The sequence below is a fragment of the Canis lupus genome, chromosome 18, assembly GCF_048164855.1.
Source record: "Canis lupus baileyi chromosome 18, mCanLup2.hap1, whole genome shotgun sequence".
NCBI classification, from domain to species: domain Eukaryota; kingdom Metazoa; phylum Chordata; class Mammalia; order Carnivora; family Canidae; genus Canis; species Canis lupus.
The window spans coordinates 57,349,518-57,377,128 of record NC_132855.1 but is presented as its reverse complement, the minus strand read 5'-3'; the positions used below and the strand labels follow the sequence as shown (position 1 = coordinate 57,377,128).

General features: G+C 39.2%; 1 protein-coding gene and 1 pseudogene across 7 annotated transcripts in view; one reads left to right on the top strand and one right to left on the bottom strand.

Annotated features, from left to right (window-relative positions):
* The window catches only part of EXOC4 (exocyst complex component 4), a 746,933-nt gene that overhangs the window by 332,895 nt on the left and 386,427 nt on the right, over positions 1-27,611 (bottom strand). Inside the window, exon 11 of one of the 7 annotated variants that reach the window (XM_072784622.1) lies at positions 8,719-8,830. The exons of 5 other annotated variants lie outside the window; for them this stretch is intronic. In XM_072784622.1, coding sequence (XP_072640723.1) covers positions 8,734-8,830 — 97 coding nt within the window. In that variant the 3' untranslated portion in view covers positions 8,719-8,733. Of the gene's footprint in view, positions 1-8,718; positions 8,831-10,718; positions 10,928-27,611 lie in introns of those variants that run through there. One more of the 7 variants, XM_072784623.1, reaches the window with a different exon arrangement.
* On the top strand, positions 12,742-13,153 carry LOC140609299 (ATP synthase F(0) complex subunit C2, mitochondrial pseudogene; annotated as a pseudogene).

Sequence of the window (27,611 nt, the reverse complement as noted above, 5' to 3'; positions counted from 1 at the left end):
AGGAAAGACACAGGTAGGCACCTGCAAGATCAGATGCAGAGGTGATGAGCCTATTCCCAAGGTCTATACCTACCTGAGATATGAGCCACCTATGTGTTTTCTGCTGCTCTTCTTCCCAAGCGCCAGGGACTGAATGCTATGTCCCCCTAAAACTCATGGTGACAACCCAATGTGATGTTGTTTAGAGGTTGGGACCTCAGGAAATTACTAGGTCTTGATGGTAGAGCCCTAGTGAATGAGTGCCATCATGAGTCATGAGAGAGATGATCTCTTTTGGCAATGTGAAGATACAGCAAGAGAGAGGGCACCTGCAAACAGGAAACAGGTCCTCACCAGCCACAGATCCGCTGGTGCCTTGATCTCAGACTTCTAGTCTCCAGAACTGTGAGAAGTAAATTGCTGTTATCTGCTACCCAGTCTATGGTATTTTCGTTACTGCGTCCTCAACTGACTAAAATACCACACACTGTATCCTCCGTGCCTCACTACTCCTCCATGCATTGTTTTATTAAATTCACAAGGTCTTCCATGGCTGATATAAATGTGTCAACATTCATAGGCAAAGTACTAGGAATCTAAAAGTAAATGTTCCTATTCACCTGCCATATGGTGCTAAGAAAACAATGGTGACCAATTTAAGTACAGCATGATAAGATGTTTGTATCAGTAAAAACAACAATCCTAGTAACAGTCCTTAATACAAAAAAAAAAAAAAAAAAAAACAGTCCTTAATACATGTAGCATTTACCATGGGCTAGGTACTGGCCTAAGTGCTTCACTCACAGATTCTATGAAGTGAGTTCTATTGCTATCCCCATTTTACAGATGAGAAAATAGAGAGACATAAGTCCCGCGCCCAAGGTTTCACAGCTAGGTAGACAGTGGCACCAAGGCCATGAGGCTATAAGAGCCACAGATTCTCCACCATGACACTAGGATTTCACATCTCTCTGCAAAGGGAACAGAAAATGAATGATGGTAGTGATGACTCCACCGCAGGAAATCTTAAAAACAATGCTAAGTTCACCTAGGCAATGAAGAGATGTCACCTCCCAGCAACTAGTCTGGGATTTGGCCAAACACATACTAAACATGATTATGGCCCCTTCCCTGGGGCCGGACAAAGTCAAAACCTTAGTGTGATAAGAAACAAGAGGATGATACCACTTGGCAGGTGCCAACTCTAACCTGCTAGGACAGAGCACAGCGACAAGCTGCTGCTGATCATCAGTTTGCAAGATGTTTCACTGTAGCTGATCAGGATGTGGGAAATTGTCTTGCCTCCTTTTTATCTATTTTTTTTCTCCCTTGATGTCACCTTCCGAATTCTGTCCCTTCACAAAATCTATGTGTTTCTCTGGCACCACCGCCAAAAGTCAACCTTGGCAGACAGTGCCTGATTATAATTGGTTGTCCTTTGCTATTACACAGACTACACTATTAAAGAGGCAATTGCTTATCAGAATCACATTCTGAAGATAAGCGCCCATTAAGAGTCTTCCTGTTGTTACTGAGGGGAAGTAGTCATTTGTGCTACCAATTCAGACTAAACATATCACATGTAATTTCCTTTGAAGACATAGCTAAGCCCTGTACTACAAAATAACTGCTTGGAAAAAAAGCAAGTGAGTGATGAGCAAACCTAAGGGCTCTAATATTACTAATGCTGACATTTGGCAAAGTATCCTCATAAAAAGGGTGAATTGGGAGATGGTATAGTAGTGGAACTATGGGGTAAACGGGTCAGACAGAACAAGGTTTAGTTACCATTCCTGATGCTTACTGGCTGTGTAATATTAGGCAACCTCCTGAGACTCAATTTCTTCATCTTTAAATTGGAAATATGATAATGGCAGAGGCTGTCGTCGGACTTTTGAAAGAGTATCAAACCCAGCATGATGCCTGCAATGAAATAGAAACTTCTCTCCCACCAGAATTTAAGCTTCTTTCTTGTCTTTGTTCTCTAGAAGTTAATAAATGCTCAATAAATATTCAATCAGTAAATGAATAAAAACACTGGTTGCCTTTTTCCATGAAACAGTGTCAATTAAAGTCAGGTCCTCTTTTTTCGTTATCTTTTATTAGGGCTCAAGTAAGCTACCTAATCCTTTCAGTCAATATGTCCCTACCTAGCCAACCAGAATATTTGTTCTTTGCCAAACTCAGTATCAACAACTCAATTATTTATTTATTTTTTAAATGATTTTATTTATTTATTCATGAGACACACACACACAGAGGGAGAGGCAGAGAAACAGGCAGAGGGAGAAGCAGGCTCCACACAGGGAGCCTGACGTGGGACTCGATCCCGTGTCTCCAGGATCATGCCCTGGGCTGAAGGCGGCACTAAACCGCTGAGCCACCCAGGGATTCCCTCAACAACTCAATTAGAGCTTGTGATGATACAAGCCTCAAAATCATCATTTGTTTTAGTTTCCAAGTCACTTACGAAGAACTCCTTTTCCTGTACTGACCATATATTCTACTTTTTTGTGTTCTTTTTCATGTGATTCTTATAAATCAGAAGATTCTGCTGCATTCTGACAGAAGAACTAAGGGGTCTCTAAGTCAGAAGCAGGATTTACCATGCCGACAGCTGGGTGGCCTTATCCCCAAACTTCTCTGAGTCTGAGGGTTTTCATTAGGTTCTATCTTGAGTATTTCAAAAAAGCACTTTATAAATAATATGAACTATAAAGCACCATGCAAATTTCAAGTATCATTTATATTATTCCATTATCTAAGTAATTATCCACTGTCCCTTAAGATAGCCAGAATTTCAGAATTTCAAAATGTCAAGTCCTTATACCTGCCAGAAATAAAAATGGTAACATTAGCTTTCAGGAATAAGCATTTCAGAGTTGAGGGGGAAAAAAATGAACAGATTTCTATAATGTACTTTAAAATAGAAGGCTGTTAATCAAATTAATTGGTATTTCACGGTCAACTTTATTTTGTTTCCTTTTAACAATGGAGTTTTTGGGGGGTCATTTTATTAACTAAACAGTGGTGTAAGTTATCATTTGATCAGTAAAAGCTTCAACGTAAATCCTTCAAAGCACCTGATAATTCATTATATGCTAAATGAGTCTCTTGGCTTCAATTTTATGTTGGTTTAAAAAAGAAACAGGTAGAAGGAGGCCAGTGAGTATGTACCCACAAAATAGTGTAAGAACACACTTGAGCTAGGAAAGCAGTGATGGACTTGGCGTTTGTGTCCCTGAGAATTCATAGGTTGAAGCTCTAACCTCCAGTGTACTGGTATTTGGAGGTGGGGATCCTTGGGTGGTAATTAGTTTAGATAAGGTCATGGAGGTGGAGTCTCCTGAGGGACTTAGGGCTCTTTTATGAAGAGAGACAGACATCAGTGCTTCCTCTCTCTACCCTTTGATGGCAAGAAGGTGGCCATCCGTAGGTGAAGAACAGGGAACTCACCAGAACCTGAGGAGACTGGCACCATGGTGACCTTGGACTGCCAGTCTCCACAAGGTGAGAAATAAATTAGCTGATGGGATGCCTGGGTGGCTCAGCGGTTAAAGCATCTGCCTTTGGCTCAGGTTGTGATCCTAGAGTTGCGGGATCCAGTCCCACATGGGGCTCCCTGCAGGGAGCCTGCTTCTCCCTCTGCCTGTGTCTCTACCTCTCCCTCTCTCTGTGTCTCTCATGAATAAATAAATAAAATTTTTAAGAAAGAGAGAGAGAGAGATAGAGAAAGGAAGGAAGGAAGGAAGGAAGGAAGGAAGGAAGGAAGGAAGGAAGGAAGGAAGGAAGGAAGAAAGAAAGAAAGAAAGAAAGAAAGAAAGAAAGAAAGAAAGAAAGAAAGAAAGAAAGAAAGAAAGAAAGAAAGAAAGAAAATTTGCTGCTTATGTAGCCCATTCTAGGGACTAGGACACGCCCTTCACATTCATATTAATCGGGCCTGAGCATCTGTAGTTGCAGAAACTTCCATTTGCAATCTCTTCAGAGAAGCAAACTACTCAAGTAAGGGCACCTCCCCTCAGAGCAGCTCTGGTCCCTGCCCCCCACAATAGGAATGTTAATGTAGGCTTCCCATCTCTGCAGGTCTCCAGAAGTGTGAAGCCTGCAGGCTTTTCTTTCCCCAATCAGAGAAGGAATCAGCAAGGACTGGAAATTTCTGTGGTCCTTATCCTATTCTGAATTTGAAAAAATGTTGTTTCTGTCAGCAAACAAGAAGAAATAATTCAGGCAACTCTCTTGGCATACAGTCTTTGTGTCCACGTATAATTAGAAAGCTGTCTTTTCTTTGCTTTTTTTTTCCCTCCCTACCGTGTGTGTGTGTGTGTGTGTGTGTGTGTGTGTGTGTGTAGCAGTGATTACTGGAGAAACTGTTGAATGATCTGATTTCATCCTAACGTCATTATTCTTGAAGTCACCAACCTCCTTGCTGCTCACACTGCATGTACACATTGATGACAACCCCGTGCTGTCCAATACAGTAGCCACAAGCCACAGGCAGTTGTTAGCACTTCCCAGGTGGCCAAACTGAGATGTGTTCTAAGTATAAAATACACATTGGGTTTCTAGTATTAAGTATAAAAATCAGAATGTAAAATATCTTACAATTTTTATATTAATTACAAGTTGGGAGTTGTGTAAAATTAATAAAAGGAAATCTCATTTAGAATGGAGGCCAGCAGGGGGTGCACTCATGCCCTAGCATTTATTACTCAGGGACCCAACAGGAAGAGAAGCACCTTGGGCAAAGAAATTTCTTAACTCTCTCAGCAGGAAGAAGACAGGCTTTCCTCTTCCCTAGGAACAACCTAGCCAATGAGAGACAATCACAACTCAGCCAACAAACAACTATACTTGGAACTCCCAGTTTACTTCAATAAGCTTTTTGTTTATAACAGCCTTACCGAAGCCCGTCTCCTACCCTATTTTCTCTACAAAAGAGTATACTTCTCCTTTTTTGTCTAGAATTGCCTATGGTTTGTCACAGCTTGCTTGTCCCTGACTGCAACTCTCTGCTATTCCCAAATACACCCGTTTTTTGCTGGTAAAATAACTGGCAGTTTTATTTTTTAAGATGAACAAAATGGTATTTTGGATGTAGTGGATGAAATAAAATATACTATTAAATTTATTTCAAACTTAATCTTTTTTTATGTGACTCCTATGTCTTTGGGGGAGTGTTGATCTGTACACTCATTAGTCAATAAAAAGCTATGTCCAATGTTGACCTAGGAGCTTGTACATGTGTATAAATATAAATACAAACATACCCATGTGTGTGTCTATCACCACTGCAGTAAGCATTTGTTTTGTTTTTGCTTTTAAAGATTTTATTTATTTATTCATGAGAGACACAGAGAGAGAGGCAGAGACACAGGCAGAGGGAGAAGCAGGGTCCACGCAGGGAGCCCCACGTGGGACTGGATCCCGGATCTCCAGGATCACGCCCTGGGCTAAACCACTGAGGCACCAGGGCTGCCCTGCAGTAGGCATTTGTAACTGATAAAACTACATTTGTAAATTCTTTTTTTTTTTTTAAGACTTTTTTTTTTAGGGGAGAGAGAGAGAGAGAGAGGCAGAGACACAGGCAGAGGGAGAAGCAGGCTCCATGCAGGAGGCCCAATTCAGGACTCGATCCCGGGTCTCCAGGATCAGGCCCTGGGTTGAAGGCAGCGCTAAACCGCTGAGCCACCAGGGCTGCCCCATTTGTAAATTCTATCTATCTATCTATCTATCTATCTATCTATTTATTTATGATAGTCACAGAGAGAGAGAGAGAGGCAGAGACACAGGCAGAGGGAGAAGCAGGCTCCATGCACCGGGAGCCCAATGTGGGATTCGATCCCGGGTCTCCAGGATCACGCCCTGGGCCAAAGGCAGGCGCTAAACCGCTGCGCCACCCAGGGATCCCCCCATTTGTAAATTCTTAATAAAGCAGAAGGAAGGTACCATGCTGGAAATAGTTTAACTACATTTGTTCATCATAATAATTGAATTATATTAAGGCAAATGGAACTAATAAAAAGGTATACACATGTATAATTTTTCACACACACAAATCTGCATGCATACATACACATGGTGGTCATACAAATGATAATTCAAACTAGTTGGGAGGGAAGTCCATTCACACATTAGCAGAAAGGCCAGGTGAATACTACACGTTTATTTTTAAAAAAGCTTTCATCATTTCTAAAGTCCTATAAATGCAGCGGAGCTTCTAGCTAAGTGCTATCTAGTAGAAAATATAATACACAAATAAATCACATGTGTAATTGGCATAGCAAAGCCCTGGTGGAAACAAGTTCTTCAATGGTACCTAAAAATTTGATTGTTAGCTTTTGATCTGGTTTATCTTGTTTAATTGTGTTAATGTTCAAGTTCATTAAAAATTTTTAGGTAGTATGCTTTAACCTATCTCCAATTCAGATTATCCTGTCACAGACTGTGAATTATGCAATCCTATTATATTCTGCACTGATCTTTTTGAGGGTGTTTAAGAGCTATTCAAATAATGAAAGACTTCTAAAGTCTAGGGATACATTTTAATTACTCAGAAAAATTCAATTTGGAAAATTATGACTTTCTAGGTGTTTTTAACCCTTTCGTGGAATATCACATGCAGGTTTAGATGCTGTTTATTTTCATTGACATACATCTCCACATTTGTATTCTCAAATTGTCTTCTTATCTGGTCCTTTCTGTTTTTTTCCCTCCAACCAGGTAAGAATATGCTATAATTGCTCTTTTTAATAAATAGATGATAAGGTCAGCATCCCAATAAGAGTCTTTCCAAAATACTTGCCAACGGATGTTAAGATATGTGCCTCAGAGCTGCTGCCACTGTTAAAAATATTCTACTTCAGAAACTGCCTTTAAAAAATGAAACAGTGATATATCTTTGATTATTAAAGATTTTCTTGGACCATTTAACATCATTTAAACCTCAGTCTAATGAATGAAGAAGTAAACAAATTAGGTAATAATTTGATTTTACAAAAGTATATGTGTGTATATACATACACATAAAATACATTTAAGTATATATATAAATATAGAGTAATATATAAAGCAATTATACTTAATTTTTGGGTCCCTAAATTTGCTCTAAGGTAATTCCAAAGAAGATTTAAAAAAAAAAACCACTGTTCGGAAGAGAAGGAAAAATAAAGTAAGATAAAAACAGAGGGAGGCAAACCACAAGACTCTTAACTATAGGAAGCAAACTGAGGGCTGCTGGAGGGAAGGGGTGGGGTGACAGGGTAACTGGGTGATGGGCATTAAAGAGGGCATTTGATGGAATGAGCACTGGGTATTATAGAAAACTAATGAATCACAAAATTCTACCCCTGAAACTAATACTACACTATGTGTTAACTAAATTGAATTTAAATTAAAAATAAAATAAAAACCCAAAACTCAAGCCCAAGGGGAGGGGGGACTATTTGGAGCACTGGTGGCATTTTTTATATCAAAAAAATTTAAAGCATTTTTACAGATAAATTCAACTAGATGATCAAATCTGTAATATTTACTGAAAGAAAAAAAATTAGTCCTTCTATGATAATTCTAATACATCAACTAAAAAATCAGTTGCAAAGACATGTTTACTTTTACTTTCTTCTACATTCCTAGCTTAGAATCATAGAACTATAGTCATAGTCAACTTCATTTTAAGTAAATGTAGAGAGAGCTATCCAAAGTCATCAAGCTAGAAAATGGTGGAGTCTCCCATCAGGTGTTAGGCTCCTACCATGCTAATCCCCCTTCCTTTTAAAATTAAAATAGGCCTGGTATTCTCATTCTCAAATTCACTGTGTTTATTTTGTATGGATGTTCTTTTCCAGACTACATTTAACCAAATTAAGCTACTTAGTCTCTTGAGGAAACTATAAAAACTCAATTGTCCCTTCCACCATCACGAATTCCACGTTGTGATGGCAGTAATACTCCCTTCTACTGATTATCCTGGACACTAATGGGTTCTTTCTGTTTACAACTAGTACTGTGGATTCTCTCTCTAAATCCAGTCTATTTGCTTTCAGAGGTGTCCTTCTGAAATTACAACTTCCTCTAACTACCCTCTTGTAATTAAACTTCAATTCATATGAAGCCTAGGATCTGAAATTGATCAAGTTAAATTCTCTGAAAACAGATCCTACTATGTTAGTACTTAACAGCAGAAAAGAATTCCGTTTCTTTCCCTTTATTAACTAACAAATAAATTATAACAGAAGACTGGTCCCTGCAATGTTCCTTGGACCCCGCTGGATAACTAAGTCTCCATATAAAAAACAATCACCAAGCCAACTGGACTTCAGGCAATAAAATATAAATTGAGTAATATAAGTGAATGGGTATTGTATTGTCCATTGTTATTTGTTACAACATTATCTGACATACACATCTTGACTAGGACCAATTAGTGAAACAATGGACTACAGCTCAAAATCGGGAATTCCAAGGTTGAGTATTTGACCATGTGTCTCCCCAGATATCCTCTTTATCAATGAATAAATGGAAACAATTTCCTGCACTTTTGGAATTTGTCAAAACTCATAGAGTGAATCAGAGAGACAAACGCAGGAAAAGAGTCCACAACCAATATCTTTATTTTGTTCACACACAAAGTCAAGATGACTTTGGTATAAAGAACTTGAATCAACATCATACAGAATTCATTTAGTACAGCTTCTCTAAATTGCATCTTTTTTTTTTAAAAAAAAAAAAAGAAGTCTCCCTAAGAGAAGAGTAAATTTAAAAAGTGGGTTGACACCTAACTTTGGAAAATACTGCATGCTGTATCAATCTTTCTGGCACTCTGCACTTCAGCACATTACAGTTCAGAAAAATCCTGCAGTAAAAAGAAAAACCCTATTAAATTTTACTTAACCAAGGGTTTTATTTCCCCCCTCCCACCAAATGCTATCTTTTTCCCTTACTGGCCATAACTGCAGTTACATTTCCTGGGGCCCTAGTGCCTTGTGCAACAGAGTTTGGCAAATGCTGGTTTATTGAAAAGTATATAGGATTGAAAGACAAATGAACATAGTGTCAGACTAAATTTAGGGAACCTTCTATATGACGTTAGCAACCTTTTTAGCTACACTGGGCCTCAGTTTTCCTAAAAATAGAGTCATAGTATGTATCTCACAACTAGTAATGCAAAATCAATTGCTCTAGTACATTTTCCACTGCAACGGCAAAGAAAAAACTTTCTTTATTAAGCCAAAATCAAGCATTTAGAGGATGTGCAACATTTTAGACTGTGCCAGAGCTCCTAGAGACCGTCCTATGAAGGAGCTCCCCTTAGTAGAGAAGACACACACTTGGATAAATCACTATAGGAAATAATTCAGCCTATTCATTGATTCAGCATAGAAACGGTCAGACAAATCAAATTCTACAGAGAAGACCTGAGGGATGATCATCACTTTGCCTGAGGGGCTAAGGTGAAGGGTGCCCCAAAGACACAGAAGAGTTTGAGTATGAAACTTTCCACAGGCTAAGTAAGTGTATATATATCCCTATGTAAATATAGTTCACAATAGCCTCTTTAAGGTGTGTGTGGTGTAATTTCACCCTTGCATACATTTATAAAAGGTGAATGTTGATACTAATTAGCAGTAACAATACTTTTCAAAAGGAAGCTCAAGGGGAATGACTGGGTGGCTCAGTGGTTGAGCATCTGCCTTTGGCTCAGGTCATGATCCCAGGATCCTGGGACTGAGTCCCCATTCGGCCTCCCCACAGGGAGTCTGCTTCTCCCTCTGCCTGTGTCTCTGCCTCTCTGTTTCTTTCATAAGTAAATAAATAAAATCTTAAAAAAAAAAAAGCAACTTCAAGGTTTGTTGCAAGTTAGAAATTCTATAAGCGTGGCATCAAACGGGTAAAGCAATTGCCTGCTCTTAATGACCAATTTATTATCGAGACCCTATTTTTATTTTCCATTTTATAGACACACGACACCCACAAATAAATTAACCACCAGCCTCCAAACTTTAATGTCCTATGTGAAATCTAAATATATGGCCTCAAAAAACAGCAAGAGAGAAAAATAATAGTCAATGTACTTGAAGGAAATAAGAAAGCCAGACATGAGATCCTGGTACAGAGTAACATGCCTGCTAAACGTTAATAGCTATTTTCAGAAGCTTAAGAGATATATAATGTATAGTGCTAAAAAATACAGTTGTACAATATACTCATGCATCTTCCTTAAGATTAACAGTCTCAACTCAAAAAATGAAATCACTACTTAAAACTATACGCAATGAATTAAAAAAAAAAAAAAAAGCCTAAGGCTTCTTTACATGGAAAGGCACTGATCCACAGAGTACAGGGAAAAAATAAAATCAAAGTTTTCTTTGTTCTTAAAACTGAACACATATGTGGTTATTAAGCACAGCACATTTTTAAAACAACAGGTTTCTATTTCTACAGTACACTGGGATAAATTAGGGGAAAAAATGTGGGCTCCTGAGTTACACAGCTGCAGGTTTTCGACCATACTGTAGCACTAACTAGATGTGTGACCTCATGTAAGATTTTATAACCTCCAATGTTTTATGGAAAAAGAAAATGAGAATGAATAATAGTATTTACCCCACAGAACTATAAAAGTCAAATAAAACAATCTATGTTAAAGTGCCTTCTTCTTCTTTGAGCATTAAAATAAGCCATCATCTCCCTTTTTCACTTCTGGTTTGCTTTAAAAAAAAAAAAAAAAAAGATTTCATTTATTTATTTATTTGAGACAGCAAGCAAAAGAGCACCTTGCTCTAGCTTGAGGCAGGGAAGGAGCAGAAGGCCTGGGACAGACAGACCCTCCAATGAGCACAGAGCTGGATGCTGGAGGCAGTCTTGGGATCTGAGATCATGACCTCAGCTGAAAACGAGAGTCAGACTTTTAACTGCCTGTGCCACCGGTGCCCCTTGCCAGTTTGCTTCTCTGAAAGAGAACAAAGATAATGAAAAACAGAAGCAAAGACTATGACAAAAGATAAGTAAGAAGACTAACTACTCTAGGTAAAGACCATCTCTTTATCTATCATTCAGCCCTAAGGGAACATCAGAACTGCCCTGGGGGCTTTCAAACTCTAGCTTGCCAGGTCCCAGGCTTTAACCTATAGCGTGTGAATGACCAGGTATGGGACCCAGAAATATGGTCTGTTCTTAAGATTCCCTAGGTTCTGATTCTGATGCAGCCAATTCCAGACTAGTGCTTAGAATAAATTTCCTCAAGCAGTAAACACACAAAGTTGGTGCTTAATAAATCTTTATTAAATGAATACATTGTGTGTGACTGACCGAGCCATTTGTGGCATCCTTTATTATTTTTTTAAAGATTTTATTTATTTATTTATGAGAGAGAGAGAGAGAGAGAGAGAGAGAGAGAAAGTGGCAGAGACACAGGCAGAGGGAGAAGCAGGCTCCATGCAGGCAGCCCAACGCGGGATCCTGGGTCTCCAGGATCACATCCTGGGCCAAAGGCGGCGCTAAACCGCTGAGCTACCCGGGTTGCCCAAATACTATTGGGCCAGAGAGAGGCAAGGTTGGGTGTGAAAAAGACACAATTCTATTCCTTCTGGTTGCAAGAGAGAAGTGAAAATAATATTCAAACTCTTGAAATAAGCCATGCGTTTCTCACCTTCTGAGCATTTATGGTGGTTCTCAAAATAGAACGCAAATCAGGATCATCTGTAAGGATCTGCAAAAATGCAAACTGCTGGGCCTGACCTTTAGTGTTTCTGATCCCATAGGTCTGGGCAGGACAGAGTTTGCATTTCTAACAACCTCCTAGGGGATGAGATGATGGTGGTGCAGAGGTCACCCTGTGAAAACCCTTTACCTTTGCTTTATGGCCTTGAACAACCCTACACAATCTGGTCACACCCACTGAAACTTTCCTCAAAAATCATCTTTTCGCTAAAGCCTTCTCTGAGACCCTCTCTGTGCTTTCCTATCCTACTTCTCCCTTCTTCTAACACAACCCCCGTTCTATTTATTTATTTAGTTAGTTAGTTAGTTAGTTATTTTTAAGATTTCATTTATTTATTCATGAGAGACAGAGAGAGAGATGCAGAGACACAGGTAGAGGGAGAAGCAGGCTCCAGCAGGGAGCCCGATGTGGGACTTGACCCCAGGACTCCAGGACCCCGCCCTGGGCCAAAGGCAGGCACTAAACCACTGAGCCACCCAGGGATCCCCAACCTACCCCTTTTAGTAACCCTTCGTTTTTAGGGGCTACCGACACTGAGTTGAGCATGGCTGTCTCTCTTTTTATCCTCAGTGTGTGGACACAGACAGCATGACACACATTTTTACTGATTTAAATGCATCTGACTGTCATGACAGCAAGCTCTGGCCTCTGATGCCTGGCTTTGAAGCACGACTCAATGACTTCCTCACCATGTAATGAGGGGCATGCTACTTAAAGTCTCTGAACCTCAATTTCCCCCTCCAAAACAACAAAGATATCAACAGGGCACATCACATGGGGTTGTTTGTGCAAAGTAAAACTTGTGCTTTGAAGGTGGTTAGCATGGGGTCCGACACGTGGCAAATGCTTAACACAAGATTAATTCGGTGGCAATGTTATTAAGAAATACTGATTTCTAAGAGAGGGATAAGTTGCTGCCGGAAAACTCTTGAAAAAAAACAGATCTTTACAGCTTCCTTTTGCTCTTTCCGCATATCCCCCCAGGCCCTCTGTCTTCTCTGAACAGGGAGCAGCTCTCCCGCCAGGGCCCCTTGTCCCCTGAAATGTAGGCCTGTGCAAAGTTAGTCTCCACCCCCTTCTTGGTCAGGAGCACCTCTCAGCTGCTGAGCCCATCACTGTCTGCAGTAGTGCTAAAACCACCCGAGATGACAGATCAGAGCCTCAGCATCTTGGCAGCGCTTGATCTCACTGATTCCTACACACAATGTCCATCCCAGTGCCATTTCAAGGGACAGTGACACAGCAGCCAAGTTCACTGGGGCTGGGGTTGCCACGGTAAGGGTGGCTGGCTCTGGGGCTGGAATTGGGACTGTGTTTGGGAGCCTCATCATTGGTTAGGCTGGCAAAGCCTCTCAGAAGCAACTGTTCTCCTACTCCATTCTGGGCCTTGCCCACCTGGAGGCCAAGGGCCTCTTTTGTCTGATGGTGGCCTTTCTCTTCCTCTTCGCCTTGTGACAGAGCCATGTCCACTTTCCATAGGTCTTCCTCTCATGTCTCATCTGCCCTATAATCTCCCCAGGCAGCCCGGGGAAAGTGGTTGGCTCAGGGTTTGACAGAGGAAGACAAATAAATACTATGTTAGTAAGAAAACAAAAAAAGAGGATCTTTAATAAAGTTTTGCTGTGAGGGCAGCCCTGGTGGCGCAGCGGTTTAGCGCCTGCAGCCCGGGGTATGATCCTGGGGACCTGGGATCGAGTCCCACGTCGGGCTTCCTGCATGGAGCCTGCTTCTCCCTCTGCCCATGTCTCTGCCTCTCTCTCGCTCTCTCTGAGTGAATAAATAAATAAATCTTTAAAAAAAATTAAAAAAAATAAAGTTTTGCTGTGAAATGAATTTTAAAAAGTGATTTTTCTCTTCTTTAAGAAAACTGGAAGTAAAAGTCTTTATTACTTCATAGCTCTCAAGACTGGACTGGTGTGTGAGGACTGGGCCACAGGACTGCTCAGTCTCCCTTACCGTAGTGTGCTAGAGTCACGAGATGGGAACGGAGCTAGGTGAACAGTCAGGGAGCTCAACATGGTCAGGGAAGGATTTTCAGTATGGTCACAAACACTCACCTCATTATTAGAATTCTCTACCAAGATATAGCTGGAGGTGTGGGCTGTTTTACTTAGAGACCAAAAGGGAGTTTCAAAACTGGATTTCTTAACCATTTGACCTACAGCAATACATGTGGGGATGAGAAAGACTGGAATGCATATGGAAGAAACTATGAAGATGGATGGCAATAAAGAGCAATGTAACAAGAACAGTAATAAAAAGTATTATGACAAAAATATGTAAGCAAAGAGGGTTTTCCCACAATTTCAGACTGTACACAGAATATTGCAAATGCCCAACTGGTAAAGGAGATATCATTATTCAATTCCAGAAGAACTGGCATTCCTTGGTTTCCAAGTACTCAGAGTATAATATAAATGTCAAAACTTTCACCCAGGAAACAATGAACCATCTTCTGACGAAGAAAAATGGGCCTGGACCATGGGGCTATGTCTTCTGAAATGTTTAAAATGACAGACAAGTTAAATTACGTTTGAAGGTTTTATTTTTCTAAGGCAGACACACGACATTCTTACTAATACTGAAAGATAATTTACTTGTTTAAAAAATATATATATTTAGGCCATATTCTTCTAGTTCCAGAGCTTCCCATACTGCTTATAGCACAGAATACTAATGACTAATAAAATTGGGCACCATTTCTTATCTGTCCCAAAGGAACAATAATCATCACTATACTGTCATTTCAAATGTAAAGTAAAATCACTAATCCACTGGGACTCAAAGTAGAAAGCTGCAAGGTATTGTTTTATTGCTGCCACTTTTTTCAAGACCTATTTTCATTTTGTGGAAGACTTCATTCTAGTTAATTAAAGGTTATGTTGATCAAAGGAAAAATGCATGTAGATATATACACACCATATATAATGCCTGTTCTATATATTTGTGTGCCTATGCAAAGAGTTCTATTTTCAGCTGGCTTCCCAAAAAGGCCAGCTCTTTCAGAGTTAATCATGCTAATAAAATTTACTACCTTCTTGGCTTTGGTGAAGATCCCTATAAAATTACACAATGACCTCAGGACATTTCTATTTGCATTATAGGGTGTCTCCATCATGATTCTGACTCTGAGTTCAATGGTATGTAAAGTGATGCTAAATAATACTACTATAGACCAACTATTTTAAGAGTGCTTCAAGGCAAATATATCCTCTAAGCCTACTTTAAAAATAAATTTTACATATGTCTGTACACACACACAGTTTCCTAGATCCATACACTAGTATGTTAAGATTTAACATAAATACTTATGTTAAATAAATATCCTTATCCAATAGTTTTTTTTTTTCCTCTTTAAGGCACATTTCCTGGCAACTGATTAATAACCAGGTAAGCTAAAATAATGAACAAGTCCTTGAATTTATTTTAAGGCCAGACTGAAGAATTCAACTAGCCTGCAGAAAAGTAACTGGGTCATGAAGTATGGAGGACAAAGGAGCTAAGAGACACTAGAGAGGGGCAAATTCCATCATCCAAATTCAGACTCAAAATATATGCAACACGGATGTCTGGGTGGCTCAGTGGTTGAGCATCTGCCTTTGGCTCATGGCATGATCCTGGGTCAGGCAATCAAGTCCCGCATGGGGTTCCTTGTGGGGAGCCTGTTTCTCCCTCTGCCTATGTCTCTGCCTCTCTTTCTCTCTCTCTGTGTCTCTCATAAATAAAGAAATAAAATCTTAAAAAAAATATATATATATATATTTATACACACACACATATATGAAGAAATAAAATATTTAAAAAATATATATGTATATATATATATATATATATATATATACATACACACACACACACACACACACACACACACACACACACACACATATATATGAAACAATAAGGATGCTGGAGAAAGCCAAACATTAAACTTAGTACCAAATACTAAACTTAGTACCAATTCTTTGCCTACAGATTTATCAAAACTGTGCTAGCCCTGTCAAGTCTCAGTTTGTGCTAGCTGGTTAGACGGAAATCCTACTCTGCTGGCTGTACATAGCTGGGCATAAAGAGGAGACACAGTGACCTCCACTATCACTGAGTACAGCTACTCCACATATGGTCCCTGTGGATGAGGTCAGACTAGAGACCTTGTTCTACAGCATGATTCCATCCTACCCACTGGAGCTAAGTGGATCAAGGGTAGGTGTCTTACCCAATGACAGCCAATTCAAAGGCAGGCTAGAAGCCAAGATTATATTCTTACTCAGAAAAAGCTAAAAATTAAAATGAGGTGAAGAAAAAAGCAAATGAAACATTATGATGTATAAATCCAATTTTTAAAAGGACTCAAATTGTGAGAACAAAAAACTGTAAGGAGGGCAAAGCAGGCATGGAGGTTAGCTGAATCATTTACTAGAAGATGAATATTTGTGGGCCAGTTATCACTCACCACATTCTGTTTCCTCCTAACTCAGCTTTATATTGTGTACTACCAATTCTGCGATTCTCTTGCATTTTTTAAATAACTCCCAGCTACATCACACACATGCTGTAACGCTCGCAATAATCTAAATGAGTCTCTATTAGCAAAGGAAAGATCCAACTAAAAGACTGAGCAAAAGTTTTGCCAAGGGATTTGAAAATCAAGTTAAATCTCCAAGGAAGCTGTTATCTGTGTAACTCATTCTTCTCCATTTGACCAAACTGCCATTCGAAAGAATAAAAATGGCCGTAATGGCCTCACGACCACCATTCTTAACAATTTAATGATTGAAAATGACTTCACTTCCCATCTGTCTTTCTCTAGTCTTGCCCCACCCCATATGCATTCCATCTCATTCCCTTTCATACTTTCTTATAAAGACTTCATTTATAGTTGACAAATCACAGTGATTGCCAGGTGTTTGAGAAATGAAAAACAGTCATCTTCATCAAAAGATGACAGATATGCATTAGAACAGAAGATTTTTAAGAATATAAGGATTTTTCAGTGGCATCACTGATGACATAGAAGTTCAAATTCCACTTTGTTCATTATCAAACAACATATGCCATTCATAAACAATCCCTAGACTTCAAACATAAGGGTCTATATCTCCTATTTTACTTCCTCCTCTCCATCCACTTCATCAATTCCCCCCTTGCCAAGGTTCAAAAATCTCCCAATCTGGTAGAACTGATTTCACGCCAGATCTGCTTTGATCTTTCTCCTATGTGTTTGACTATTCACTTAACCCCAAAAGGGGTAAATAGGATTCAATTAATCTCTATCCTCCAAATCTTTTCAGATTAAGTATGTATTTCCTTCAAGGAGAAGTCATACAGCTTCCTATTCATCCTATTCATTGAATCTTCCTATTCCTGTTCAAAATTATATTATGAAATACTCAAATGTTTAAGTACAAAGAATAACGAGCATTCATGCAGCAACTATCCAGTTAAAAAAATAAAACATTAGAGTTAAAGCCTTGAGTGCAGTCCTCTCCAATCACATTCTTTTTCTACTAGAGTGACTTTTAATGTTTATCATTCTGAACTAGGTCTTTATCTTTTATACATGTAAGGACTACTACAGGATACATAAAGACATATGTACAGTTTCTCTTATTTTTAAACTTTGTATGAATGCCATCATACTATATTTTTTTTCAAACATACTGTTTGGGAGATTGATTCATGTTGAGGTACATAGTTCCTATTCAATTATTTTTTACTGTTGGATAGTCTGGGTAGCTTTTCATTGTTGTAATGTATCACACTGTATTTATCAATCCTTCTGTTGATTAACAGAACATTTCCAGCTTCTAACTGTACTTAACAGTGCAAGTTGTACTTCATTGCTAATTCATCTATCTCTTTTCCTCTCTGCTTGCTTTTTGTATTAGCTTTGACTTTGGTCTTCTTTTTTTTTTAATTTTATTTATTTATTCATTCATTCATGAGAGAGAGAGAGAGAGAGAGAGAGAGAGAGAGAGAGGCAGAGGGAGAAGTAGGCTTCATGCAGGGAGCCCGACATGGGACTCGATCCAGGGTCTCCAGGATCATGCCCTGGGCCGAAGGTGGCGCTAAATCGCTGAGCCACCTGGGATGCCCTGACTTCAGTCTTCTATAGTTGTATTTTGCTGCATTACAATATGGGTCTCTTATCTTCCCTGCTTGGAATTCGTTATGCTTGTGGGATGCAAGGATTCATGACATTTATCAATTTTGGAAATTTCTCAATTTCTATGTCCTTAGATATTGTCTCTTCCCCCATTCTTTCCATTATCTTCTTTTGAAATTTCATTTATGTGTATGTGGTAACCTTTTGTGTTATCTCCAAAACTTATTGATAACTGCCATTCTGTGGGTTAAGAATTCTTTCTTTCTTATTTCAGAAAGAGAGAGCATGCATGAGCAGGAGGGGCAAAGAGAGGGAGATAGACTCTCAAGTAGACTCCTTGCTGAGCACAGAGCTAGGCCTGAGGCTCAATCTCATGACCCTGGGACCACGAACTCAGCCAAAACTAAGAGTTGGACATTTAACTGACTGTGCCAGGCTGGCATTCCTATGGGTCAAGAATTCTAATAGGGCAGAGTAGGGATGGACTGTTCCATAATGTCTGGGACCTCAGATGGGAACACAAAACAAGTAGGAGTGACCTGAAGATCTGGGACTGGACCCTCAGTCTGGTTCGGTATTTCTGAAAACATTGTAGCCTCGTAGTAATTGGATTTCTTTAATGTCACCTCAGGGTTCCCAGAACAATCAGCCCAGCAAAAAAGGTAGAAGCCGTATAGCCTTTTACGACTTAGCCTCAGAAATTACATAATGTTATTTATACCATATACTTGGATCAGTCACAAAACTGCCCGGTTTCAACCGCGTGGACTCTATCTCAAGATAGGAAGAACATCAGAGAACTGGTGGTCCTTTGTCAAAGTGGCCCTGCAACCTACATATTTTAACTTCTCTTTCACACTTTCTATATTTTTTGTCTTTATGCAGTGTATTTTAATTATTTCTTCATATTTGTTTAGTAGTTTTCTAATTCTCCTGTGTCTAATCTGAAGTTTAAACCATGACCTAATTTTTAATGCAAAGATTAAAATTTTCACCCCTAGAAGTCTTTTTTTTTAATCAAGACTGCCTCAACATATTTTTGATAGCATCTCATTCTTTTACGTTTTTGATGCAAATTTCATTTTTTAAATGTTTGAAACATGCCCATTTCATAATCTGTAACTAGCAACCCCATTTCTCAAATTATTGGGAATGAACTCAACTGCGTTTTGTTTCTGCTTGACTCCAGCTCATGGTTACATATCCCCCTGTGCATTCTGTAATTTCAGGTTGTGAACTCATGTGTTAGGCAATTTTATCCATAGGAAGAACCAAGGCCTAAATGTATGGCATATTCTTCTAGAGAAGAATTGTTTGCTTTGCCAGGACAAATTTCCTTGTCATCTATCCTTGCTGATAAGTGCATTTGATTTCTATTCTACTCTTTTACTACAGTTAACAACCCTTCAAAAAGTCTATACTTCACAGGGTGGTTTTAATTCTAAAATCCCCCTCTTGTACAGGCCCAAGGTCCTGTCTCCAGTAGTGATGCAGCTGTTAAAACCCAAACCTCTTGGTTACTGAAACTGACAAATGCCCCTGAGCAGCTGCGGTATCAGTATCCACTTACTGCTCTGGTTTTTCGTTTTCTCTTTATTTTCATCCCCAGGAGACCTCTTACTAACAAGGTCAGCAATACATTTAAAAGGAAGTTTATTACATTACATCCAGCATTTCTAACTACTTTGTACTGGGAAAATTTCCAGGTTTTTTAGCTCTCAAACTTGCCAGAAATCCAAGGCCCTTCCTTTTATTTTTATGTGGCCATTTCTAATATTTCTTCTTCCCCATTTCCTTTAACCCAAGCCCCACAAATGTCTTATATCATGCAAAGTCATTTCTACTTCATCAAATGCAATCCTTAAAAAGTTGATGTGGTAATGTGGTATTTTTCCAATTACCAATTCTTAAAAGTTGAAATCAACTATTAATGTGGTAATTTTGTACTAAAATTCTTCGTTTTTCTAAGTATATCAAGTTTGTAATAGTACAGTGAAACCATTACTTCTTCATCTTTTGAAAAGTTATGAGTGCAGTAAAACCCAAAGAATAAAGTTTTCTGTCATTTTAAGCACATTTTCAATTAATTAATTCTAATTTAGCAAATTATCATGAAGGATTAATGCTTTATCTTTCCTTTGTAAAACACTACATCGTAGTTTACTTGCAGTCTTGCAAAGTCAGAAGGATGATAGGACATCTAGAGGCATCTTTTCTGAACTATGACCAGTCTCACACAGGTTCATCATATGTGTGCTAAGTAGCATCTGTTAAAGATTGTTAAAGCAGAGGTGTTGCAACTAATTGGATTAACCACACTTGTTATATTGGCAGAATTATACATCTTTAAAATAACAAATGTGCTTTTGTGACTTTCTAAGCTGATCTAGGACAGCTTACTAAACACATATAAAGAAACCTGGGAGCACACTGTGATCATCAGCTTAACACGCCATGTTTTATTTAAAAAAAGGTGGGGGGCGGCCTGGGTGGCTTGGCGGTTTGGCACCGCCTTCGGCCCAGGGTGTGATCCTGGAGACCTGGGATCGAGTCCCACGTAGGGCTCCCTGCGTGGAGCCTGCTTCTCCCTCTGCCTGCGTCTCTGCCTCTCTCTCTGTCTCTGTGTCTCTCATAAATAAAGAAAATCTTAAAAAAAAAAAAAGTGGGTTGAATTTCTGTTTTTCAGGTGTTTTATATCTTTATAATTTGGTTGTATAGATTTATAGGTAAAATATTCACCAGCTTTTCATATTTTGGTACTAATATATATTACCTGATTTTCTTTTCTCATATGAGTGATGTGTCATAAAAGGGACAGCTATTTTAACAAAAGTCACAAAATTGCTTTTCTTGATTCAAGAATGCCTAAGATTCTCATGAGTGCCCCCAAAACTCGGTAAGAGAGACAGTGTGCTGTGCAGAGACCATAAAGCTGTACTAGAGGCAGGGCTTTCAAATGAGGATACTACTGGAAATTATTCTTACCTTAAACAATATTTAATGATCAGTGAAAGAATAATTATCACCATGTGGGTATGTTTGATTCAAAAGCTACAGATATTAGTTCTAATGGCTCAGATGAGCAAATTATAAGCTATTCAGTCTTGTATTGCCGGCCATTTGACAGTTTAATATATATGTTAGATACTGAGCCCTCAGAGATGAGCCAACTATGGGACCCAGGAAATTTAACAAAAATCCTCTACCCCTGGACAAGCAGAGCAGAACTAACTCCATTTTGTGCTACACCCGCCACCTCCTGTATGACCCCCACGGGACCTGCTTATTGCTTAAGGCGCTGCCCCACCCTAGTCAAGCAGCTGAGCACACCTTTCCCGGAAATTGGCTCATAACAATGTAACCCCGCCTTGTGCCCGCCAGAACTGCGCGCCAATTCCGACCAGAGTGATAGGCCAGTTCAAATGGTCACTATGGGGTAAATTGTGATTCAACTGGCCACCTGCGTGTGGCCCGACATGACTGTGCAACTTTCTATATGTGTTGCAATCCCATTGGCCACTGGCCCCTATAAAGCTGCTACGCCTCTTAGCCTCGGGGTCCAAGTCCCTGCTCCGCTGTGTCGGGTGCACTTGGACCCAAGCTCGAGCTTGTAAATAAACCCTCGGGTGTTTGCATCGGTGTCGGCTCCTCGGTGGTTTCTCGGATTCGCGATCTTGGGCACAACACCAACAGTGCATATTGAAATCGGCACATTGTGAGTTAAATTAACAAGTCAGATGTAGAATAAGCTGCAAACTGGATACTGATCAATTATGCCCCAAGCAGAGCAATCAAGGAGTGCTATCTTTGAAAGTAAGCCTGTTGACCTGAAAGAATGAGAAACAACACTCACAGTGATTTTACTCCTTCTAATCTGTCTGCTAACACTAACAAAATGTGTCAGCTGGAATGAGCCATGTAATATCAACACACAGGGAAGGAGAAGCATGGCCCCACAAAGAAAGACCGGAGTAAAAGGAGAAGAGAGATGATATTCAAGAGTCACAGTGCTCGGAAAATCAAGGTGGAAGGGCAGTCTTTTAATCAGGTCCTCACACGAGGCCCCCCCTTTCCTAGAATGACAAAGTCTTTGAAAGATCAGGACACCAACTTGTTTAAGGAAAAGCATTTCATGGTGTCTGGCAGAGAAGGGAAATCCATACGTCCCTCTGCCACGTGTGGACCAACTCACGTTGGTCCTTCCAAAACACAGATTTGGTGCTGGAGAACAGAATATGCTCTGGGACCCAGCAGGTGTAGCTTTGAGTCATTCTGACCCAGAGCCTCAGCCCCTATGAGGTGGTAAAAGGGTCTGATGGTAAACACTACTTAGCATCTGGTACGGAACTAGCAGGCAATGAAATCATAATGCGTGCACAAGAAAGGTGGCCTATGAAATTGCTCAGGGTATGCTTCTCTTCCATAAAGTGGGGTGTTTTTTCAGTAAATGTTATGGTATGAACCTGCTATACGAATTCTCAGGAATGGGGCAAAATGGTTGGTTGGTGGTTTGTTACCATTTGGGCTTTACCTCTGTCTCAAGTTTCTCACCTTAAAAGGAGAGTAATAACCACAACTATCGCATAGGTTACAAGTTTTGAGTGTAAGGATTAAATAAACTAACGTATGTAAAGTGTTATAAAACTGTGCTAAATTCATAATGTTCCATAACTGTTCTAGTAGCATGGCTGTTATCATGCTTAACAGGCTCACTTGTCTTCCTGACTTCTGTATCATTTGTCCAATTTGCAGATATTTATGTTTTTCATGAGCTTTCATTTCAGCCATTTTGATATAACATTCTTCCTCCAGAGTAAATGAAAAGTATTTGTTCTATATTTTTAAATTTTTATTTCTTTAAGATTTATTTATTCACTTATTAGAGAAAGAGAGAGAGAGAGAAGAGGGACAGAGGGAGAAAAAATCTTAAGCAGACTCTGCACTGAGCATAGAACCTGAAGAAGGGCTCCATCTCAGGTCCCTGAGATCATAACCTGATCCAAAACCAAGAGTCGGACACTTAACCGACTGCACCACCCGGGAGCCCCACCGTGTGAATATTTTCAAATGAACATCAAATAAAGGGAAAGTGTTAAGAGCTGATCTGCCAAAAGGAAAAACAGCCCAATGAAAATGTGTAATGAATTTGTGCTAAAGTGGTAAGAGATATTAAGTCAAAATTTCATAGCAAAATTTCATTAATCAAATTTTTAATTACATAGATTATATAGATTCTCTTCACTAAACACAATGGATGTATTTTTTAATGGATGTATTTTGAATGAAGTTATACACCTGTATGATTCTTCACAAGTACTAAATATCTTTCTTTTATTTTTAACAATTTATCTTGAAGAAGTTGTACACTTACAGAAGAGTTGCAAGGAGAGTTCTGTATACCTTTCAACCCACTCTCCCTTATTTAACCATGGTGTCATTGGTAAAACTAAGTTAACATTGGTACAATACTCCACTACAGACTATATTCTGATTTCCCAAGTTTTTCCACTAATGTCCTTTCTCTGTTTCAGTATCTAATCCTTGATGCCACAATGAATTTAGATGTCATGTCTTAGTCTCCTTCAGTCTATGTCAGTCTTCTGACAATTCCTCAGTCTTTGTCTTTCATGACTTCAAAACTTCTCAAGAGTACTCACCAGTTATTTTGTTCCTTTGATGTTTTCTCAGGGCTTAGACTGTGGTTATGGATTTTTGGGGAGGAATACCACAGATGTGAAGTGCCTTTCTCATCTTATCACATCAGGGGATATATAACATCAATAGGTCTTATTACTGGTGATGTAAACTTTGATCACATGCAAGGTGGTGTCTATCAGGTTTCTCCACTGTAAAGTTACTCTTTTTGCCTTTCCAGAAGTTTGTCATAATGTCCAGCCCACACTCTAGGGCGGGGGAATCAGGTTTTGGAGGGAGAGGCATCAAGGCAGCTGTGGATTTATGTTAAAATCTCCAGGATAATTAATAAACACTTTGGGAGAGATACTTTGAAGTTTATACTAATATCCTGGTTCTGTAATTGAGATGTTTTCAAAAGCCATTTTTTACTTATACCATTTCCTTTGACCTACCTAAAAATCCTTTACTTAGTGAATAAATAAACTGAAAATGACGGACACAGCTCACTATAATTAAAGTCTAAAGCAGACTCCCAACTTCATGCTATAATCATAAATCCACATGGCAGTGCTAATTTTGATGCTCAAACCAGCACTGAACGATTTTACTGTCCAAACAGCAATGGGGCATAAATAGGCATGCATACTCATTAGGATTAACTCACCCTACTAAAGACAAAATTCGAGTAACAGAAAATAAGGAAGAGGGGTAAGCCAGGAGACAATCAAGTGTATGATGCTTGAGCTCCGTATGCACATCATTGCCACTCCCCCTCTAAACCAAGGGTATTATTTAATGATCTCAGAATGTCTATTTGGCTCTTTTCCCATAAAATAAACTGGACTCTGGACTACCTAATCATTTCTTTATTGATGTCTGAAACCCAATGGGAACTATAGTTTAGGCATAAGTCTAAAATACAGTTTAGGGGAATCCCTGGGTGGCTCAGTGGTTTAGCACCTGCCTTCGGCCCAGGGCGTAATCCTGGGGTCCCGGAATCGAGTCCCACATTGGGCTCCTTGCATGGAGCCTGTTTCTCCCTCTGCCTGTGTCTTTGCCTCTCTCTCTCTGTCTTTCATGAATAAATAAATAAAATCTTTAAAATATAAAATAATAAAATAAAATAAAATAAAATAAAATAAAATAAAATAAAATAAAATAGTTTGAGGGGTGCCTGGGTGGTTCAATTAACCATCTGCCTTCAGCTCAGGTCATGATCCCAGGGTCCTGGGATTGAGCCACATGTGGGTCTTTCTGCTCTGTGGTGAGCCTGCTTCTTCCTTTCCCTCTGCCTGCTGCACTGGTTACCTGTGTTCTCTCTCTAATAAATAAAATCTTAAAAATATATATATAGTTGAGATAAACCTAGTTTCTAACTTTAAATCATACTTCATTCTTTGTTAAAAATTTCAGTGATTATTTTTAGCTAATACCAGTTGTATCTGAAAGTTCAAACATTGAAATTAAAAAAAAAAAAAAGCCTAGATGGAGTATTTTGGGGATCCCTGGGTGGCGCAGCGGTTTGGCGCCTGCCTTTGGCCCAGGGCGCGACCCTGGAGACCCGGGATCGAATCCCACGTCGGGCTCCCGGTGCATGGAGCCTGCTTCTCCCTCTGCCTGTGTCTCTGCCTCTCTCTCTCTCTCTCTCTCTTTGTGTGTGTGACTATCATAAATAAATAAATAAATAATATTAAAAAAAAATAGATGGAGTATTTTGTATGCTTGCAGATAATACTTATAAAGCACTTCCACATACATTTCCTCGTACAATCCTTTGAAGACATTATCAGATAAACAGAAAAAAATGACCTTATTTCTATTTTACAGATGAGACTTCTAAGGTTTTAAGTAGTTTACCTATGATCAACTACCTAATAACTGGTAGGATCAGGACTGGAAACTAGAAAATACACTATGCTGTATACCTATATTTGACCTAAACTGGTGGATATTTACTCTTTTTTATTTATATCTGAATTTGCCTGAGCATACTTGGGATATATCAGATCATTTCTTTCCAAAAAAATGCATTCTTGGATACTACATTGGAGCTACTGGCACTTTTTCAAATCACATTTTTTTCACAGCACAGAACATATGCTCATCTGATGAAAATATTAAAAATACAGAAAAAGTTAAAAACTAGAAAGGAAAAACTAAAACTCAGGGACAACTATGTTCATTATCTGTTATACTACCTCCCAGAGGTATCTGACACAGGATCACAGTATGTCTACAATTTCATATTGACTTGAAACACATACTTCTCTCTACTAACAGAAGCTCTCCAGGCACAAAATTTTAAACATACCATTAATAATAACAGCAAACAGCTCTATGATGTTTGATGCCAGTCACTATTCTAAGTACTTCACACATATGAATTCATTTAGTCTTCATCTTTGGACTATGAGGTGGGTACTATTATCTCTATTTTTCAGAGGAAGAAACTGACCTCACGGCCATATAATGGTACACCATCTGAAAATACCGTAATTTACTTAGCCTTCCCACTATTTCTTGATTATGAGACTGTTTACAATTTCTAAAGCTGTAATTGCCATGGGTAATGCTAAGTTCTAAGTCTACATGTATTTTTAACATAAATGTGTATTCATTTGGCTAAAACTGTGGATTAGGTAATGTAAGAGGTGAAACACAGTCTTTATTAGCCATTGTTGGAGTTAAGTAGTACCAAAAGGTGACAGAAAGCAAGGCTGACTTTCTATTTTCAAATGTCTTGAATGGTCTATAACACTGACTGCTAAGTCTCATGGCTAGGAACTCGGTGAATCATATTTTTGCCTGAGGAACAGTCATTATAGGTAACGTCACCTTCCCCCTTTGACCATAATACTTAGTGGTATGGCTTAGGTCAAGGATATTGTGACGGGGCAAAGGAAAAATACTCATGTATGGTCAGTCAATCAACAGCCAGCTGGATCAGAAAACATTACCTGGGTTAACAATTTTGGTCTGGCAGACCATACTGCCTTTCAATTTTAAAACAAAATAAAAACAGGATCCCTGGGTGGCGCAGCGGTTTGGCGCCTGCCTTTGGCCCAGGGCGCGATCCTGGAGACCCGGGATCGAATCCCACATCGGGCTCCCTGCATGGAGCCTGCTTCTCCCTCTGCCTATGTCTCTGCCTCTCTCTCTCTCTCTGTGACTATCATGAATAAATAAATAAAATCTTTAAAAAAAATAAAAAATAAAATAAATAAAACAAAATAAAAACATTCCAAAAGTCCTTCCAAAATGTTTCTCTAGACTGCAATGGGAAGACTGAGGTCCAAAACTGAATGTGAGTGGAGGCCCAGGGACTGGGAATACTTGCTTCCATACTACTTCACTGGAATTGTTTGTAAAATAAGTAGGTATCCTGTTTTGTTATAAATACAGACTTTTCTCACTACGAATATGGAGCAAAGGCTTCTTTTTAAATTAAAAAACAGGAGATCCCTGGGTGGCTCAACAGGTTTAGCACCTGCCTTTGGCTCAGGTCGTGATCCTGGAGTCCCAGCATCAAGTCCTGCATTGGACTCCCTGCATGGAGCCTGCTTCTCCTCTGCCTGTGTCTTTGCGTGTCTCTGCATGTCTGTGTGTGTCTCTGCATGTGTGTGTGTGTCTTTCTCTCTGTGTGTCTTTCATGAATAAATAAATAAAATCTTTAAAAAAAAATTCTCCTTCGAAGCAAGCTTCCATCATTCAAAAAGGTATCTGAGGTGAAATGCCCTTCACCTGCTTTATTTACATGAGATACACAACAGAGACTTTATGCTCTCTACCATCTAATTTCTCTAAGCTACAGCCATTGATTCTTTGTAAGTTTATTTATTCAAAACAACAGCACAAACAATTCTTTTTTCTTGGGTCAGCAGCTTACTGAATTAACATCAATCATCAAAGGAGACGGGGCTGAAAGGAAGATGGAAGCCCATTTTCTCAGAGATTGATTCTTTTTAAGCCAAAACACACAGGCATAAGCAGGAGGCTATTTACCACCCAAGAGGTTCAACCTGAAAGTCACAGCCAAAAACGGAGTACTCACAGTACAGATCGGTTCCCTTGAAATCTTAAAGAAGTTGGGTTTTGTTTTATTTTGTTTTCCTCAACACTTAAATTTATTTTTTGATGGCCTAGAGAGTTTGATTACTTCACTATATAAAG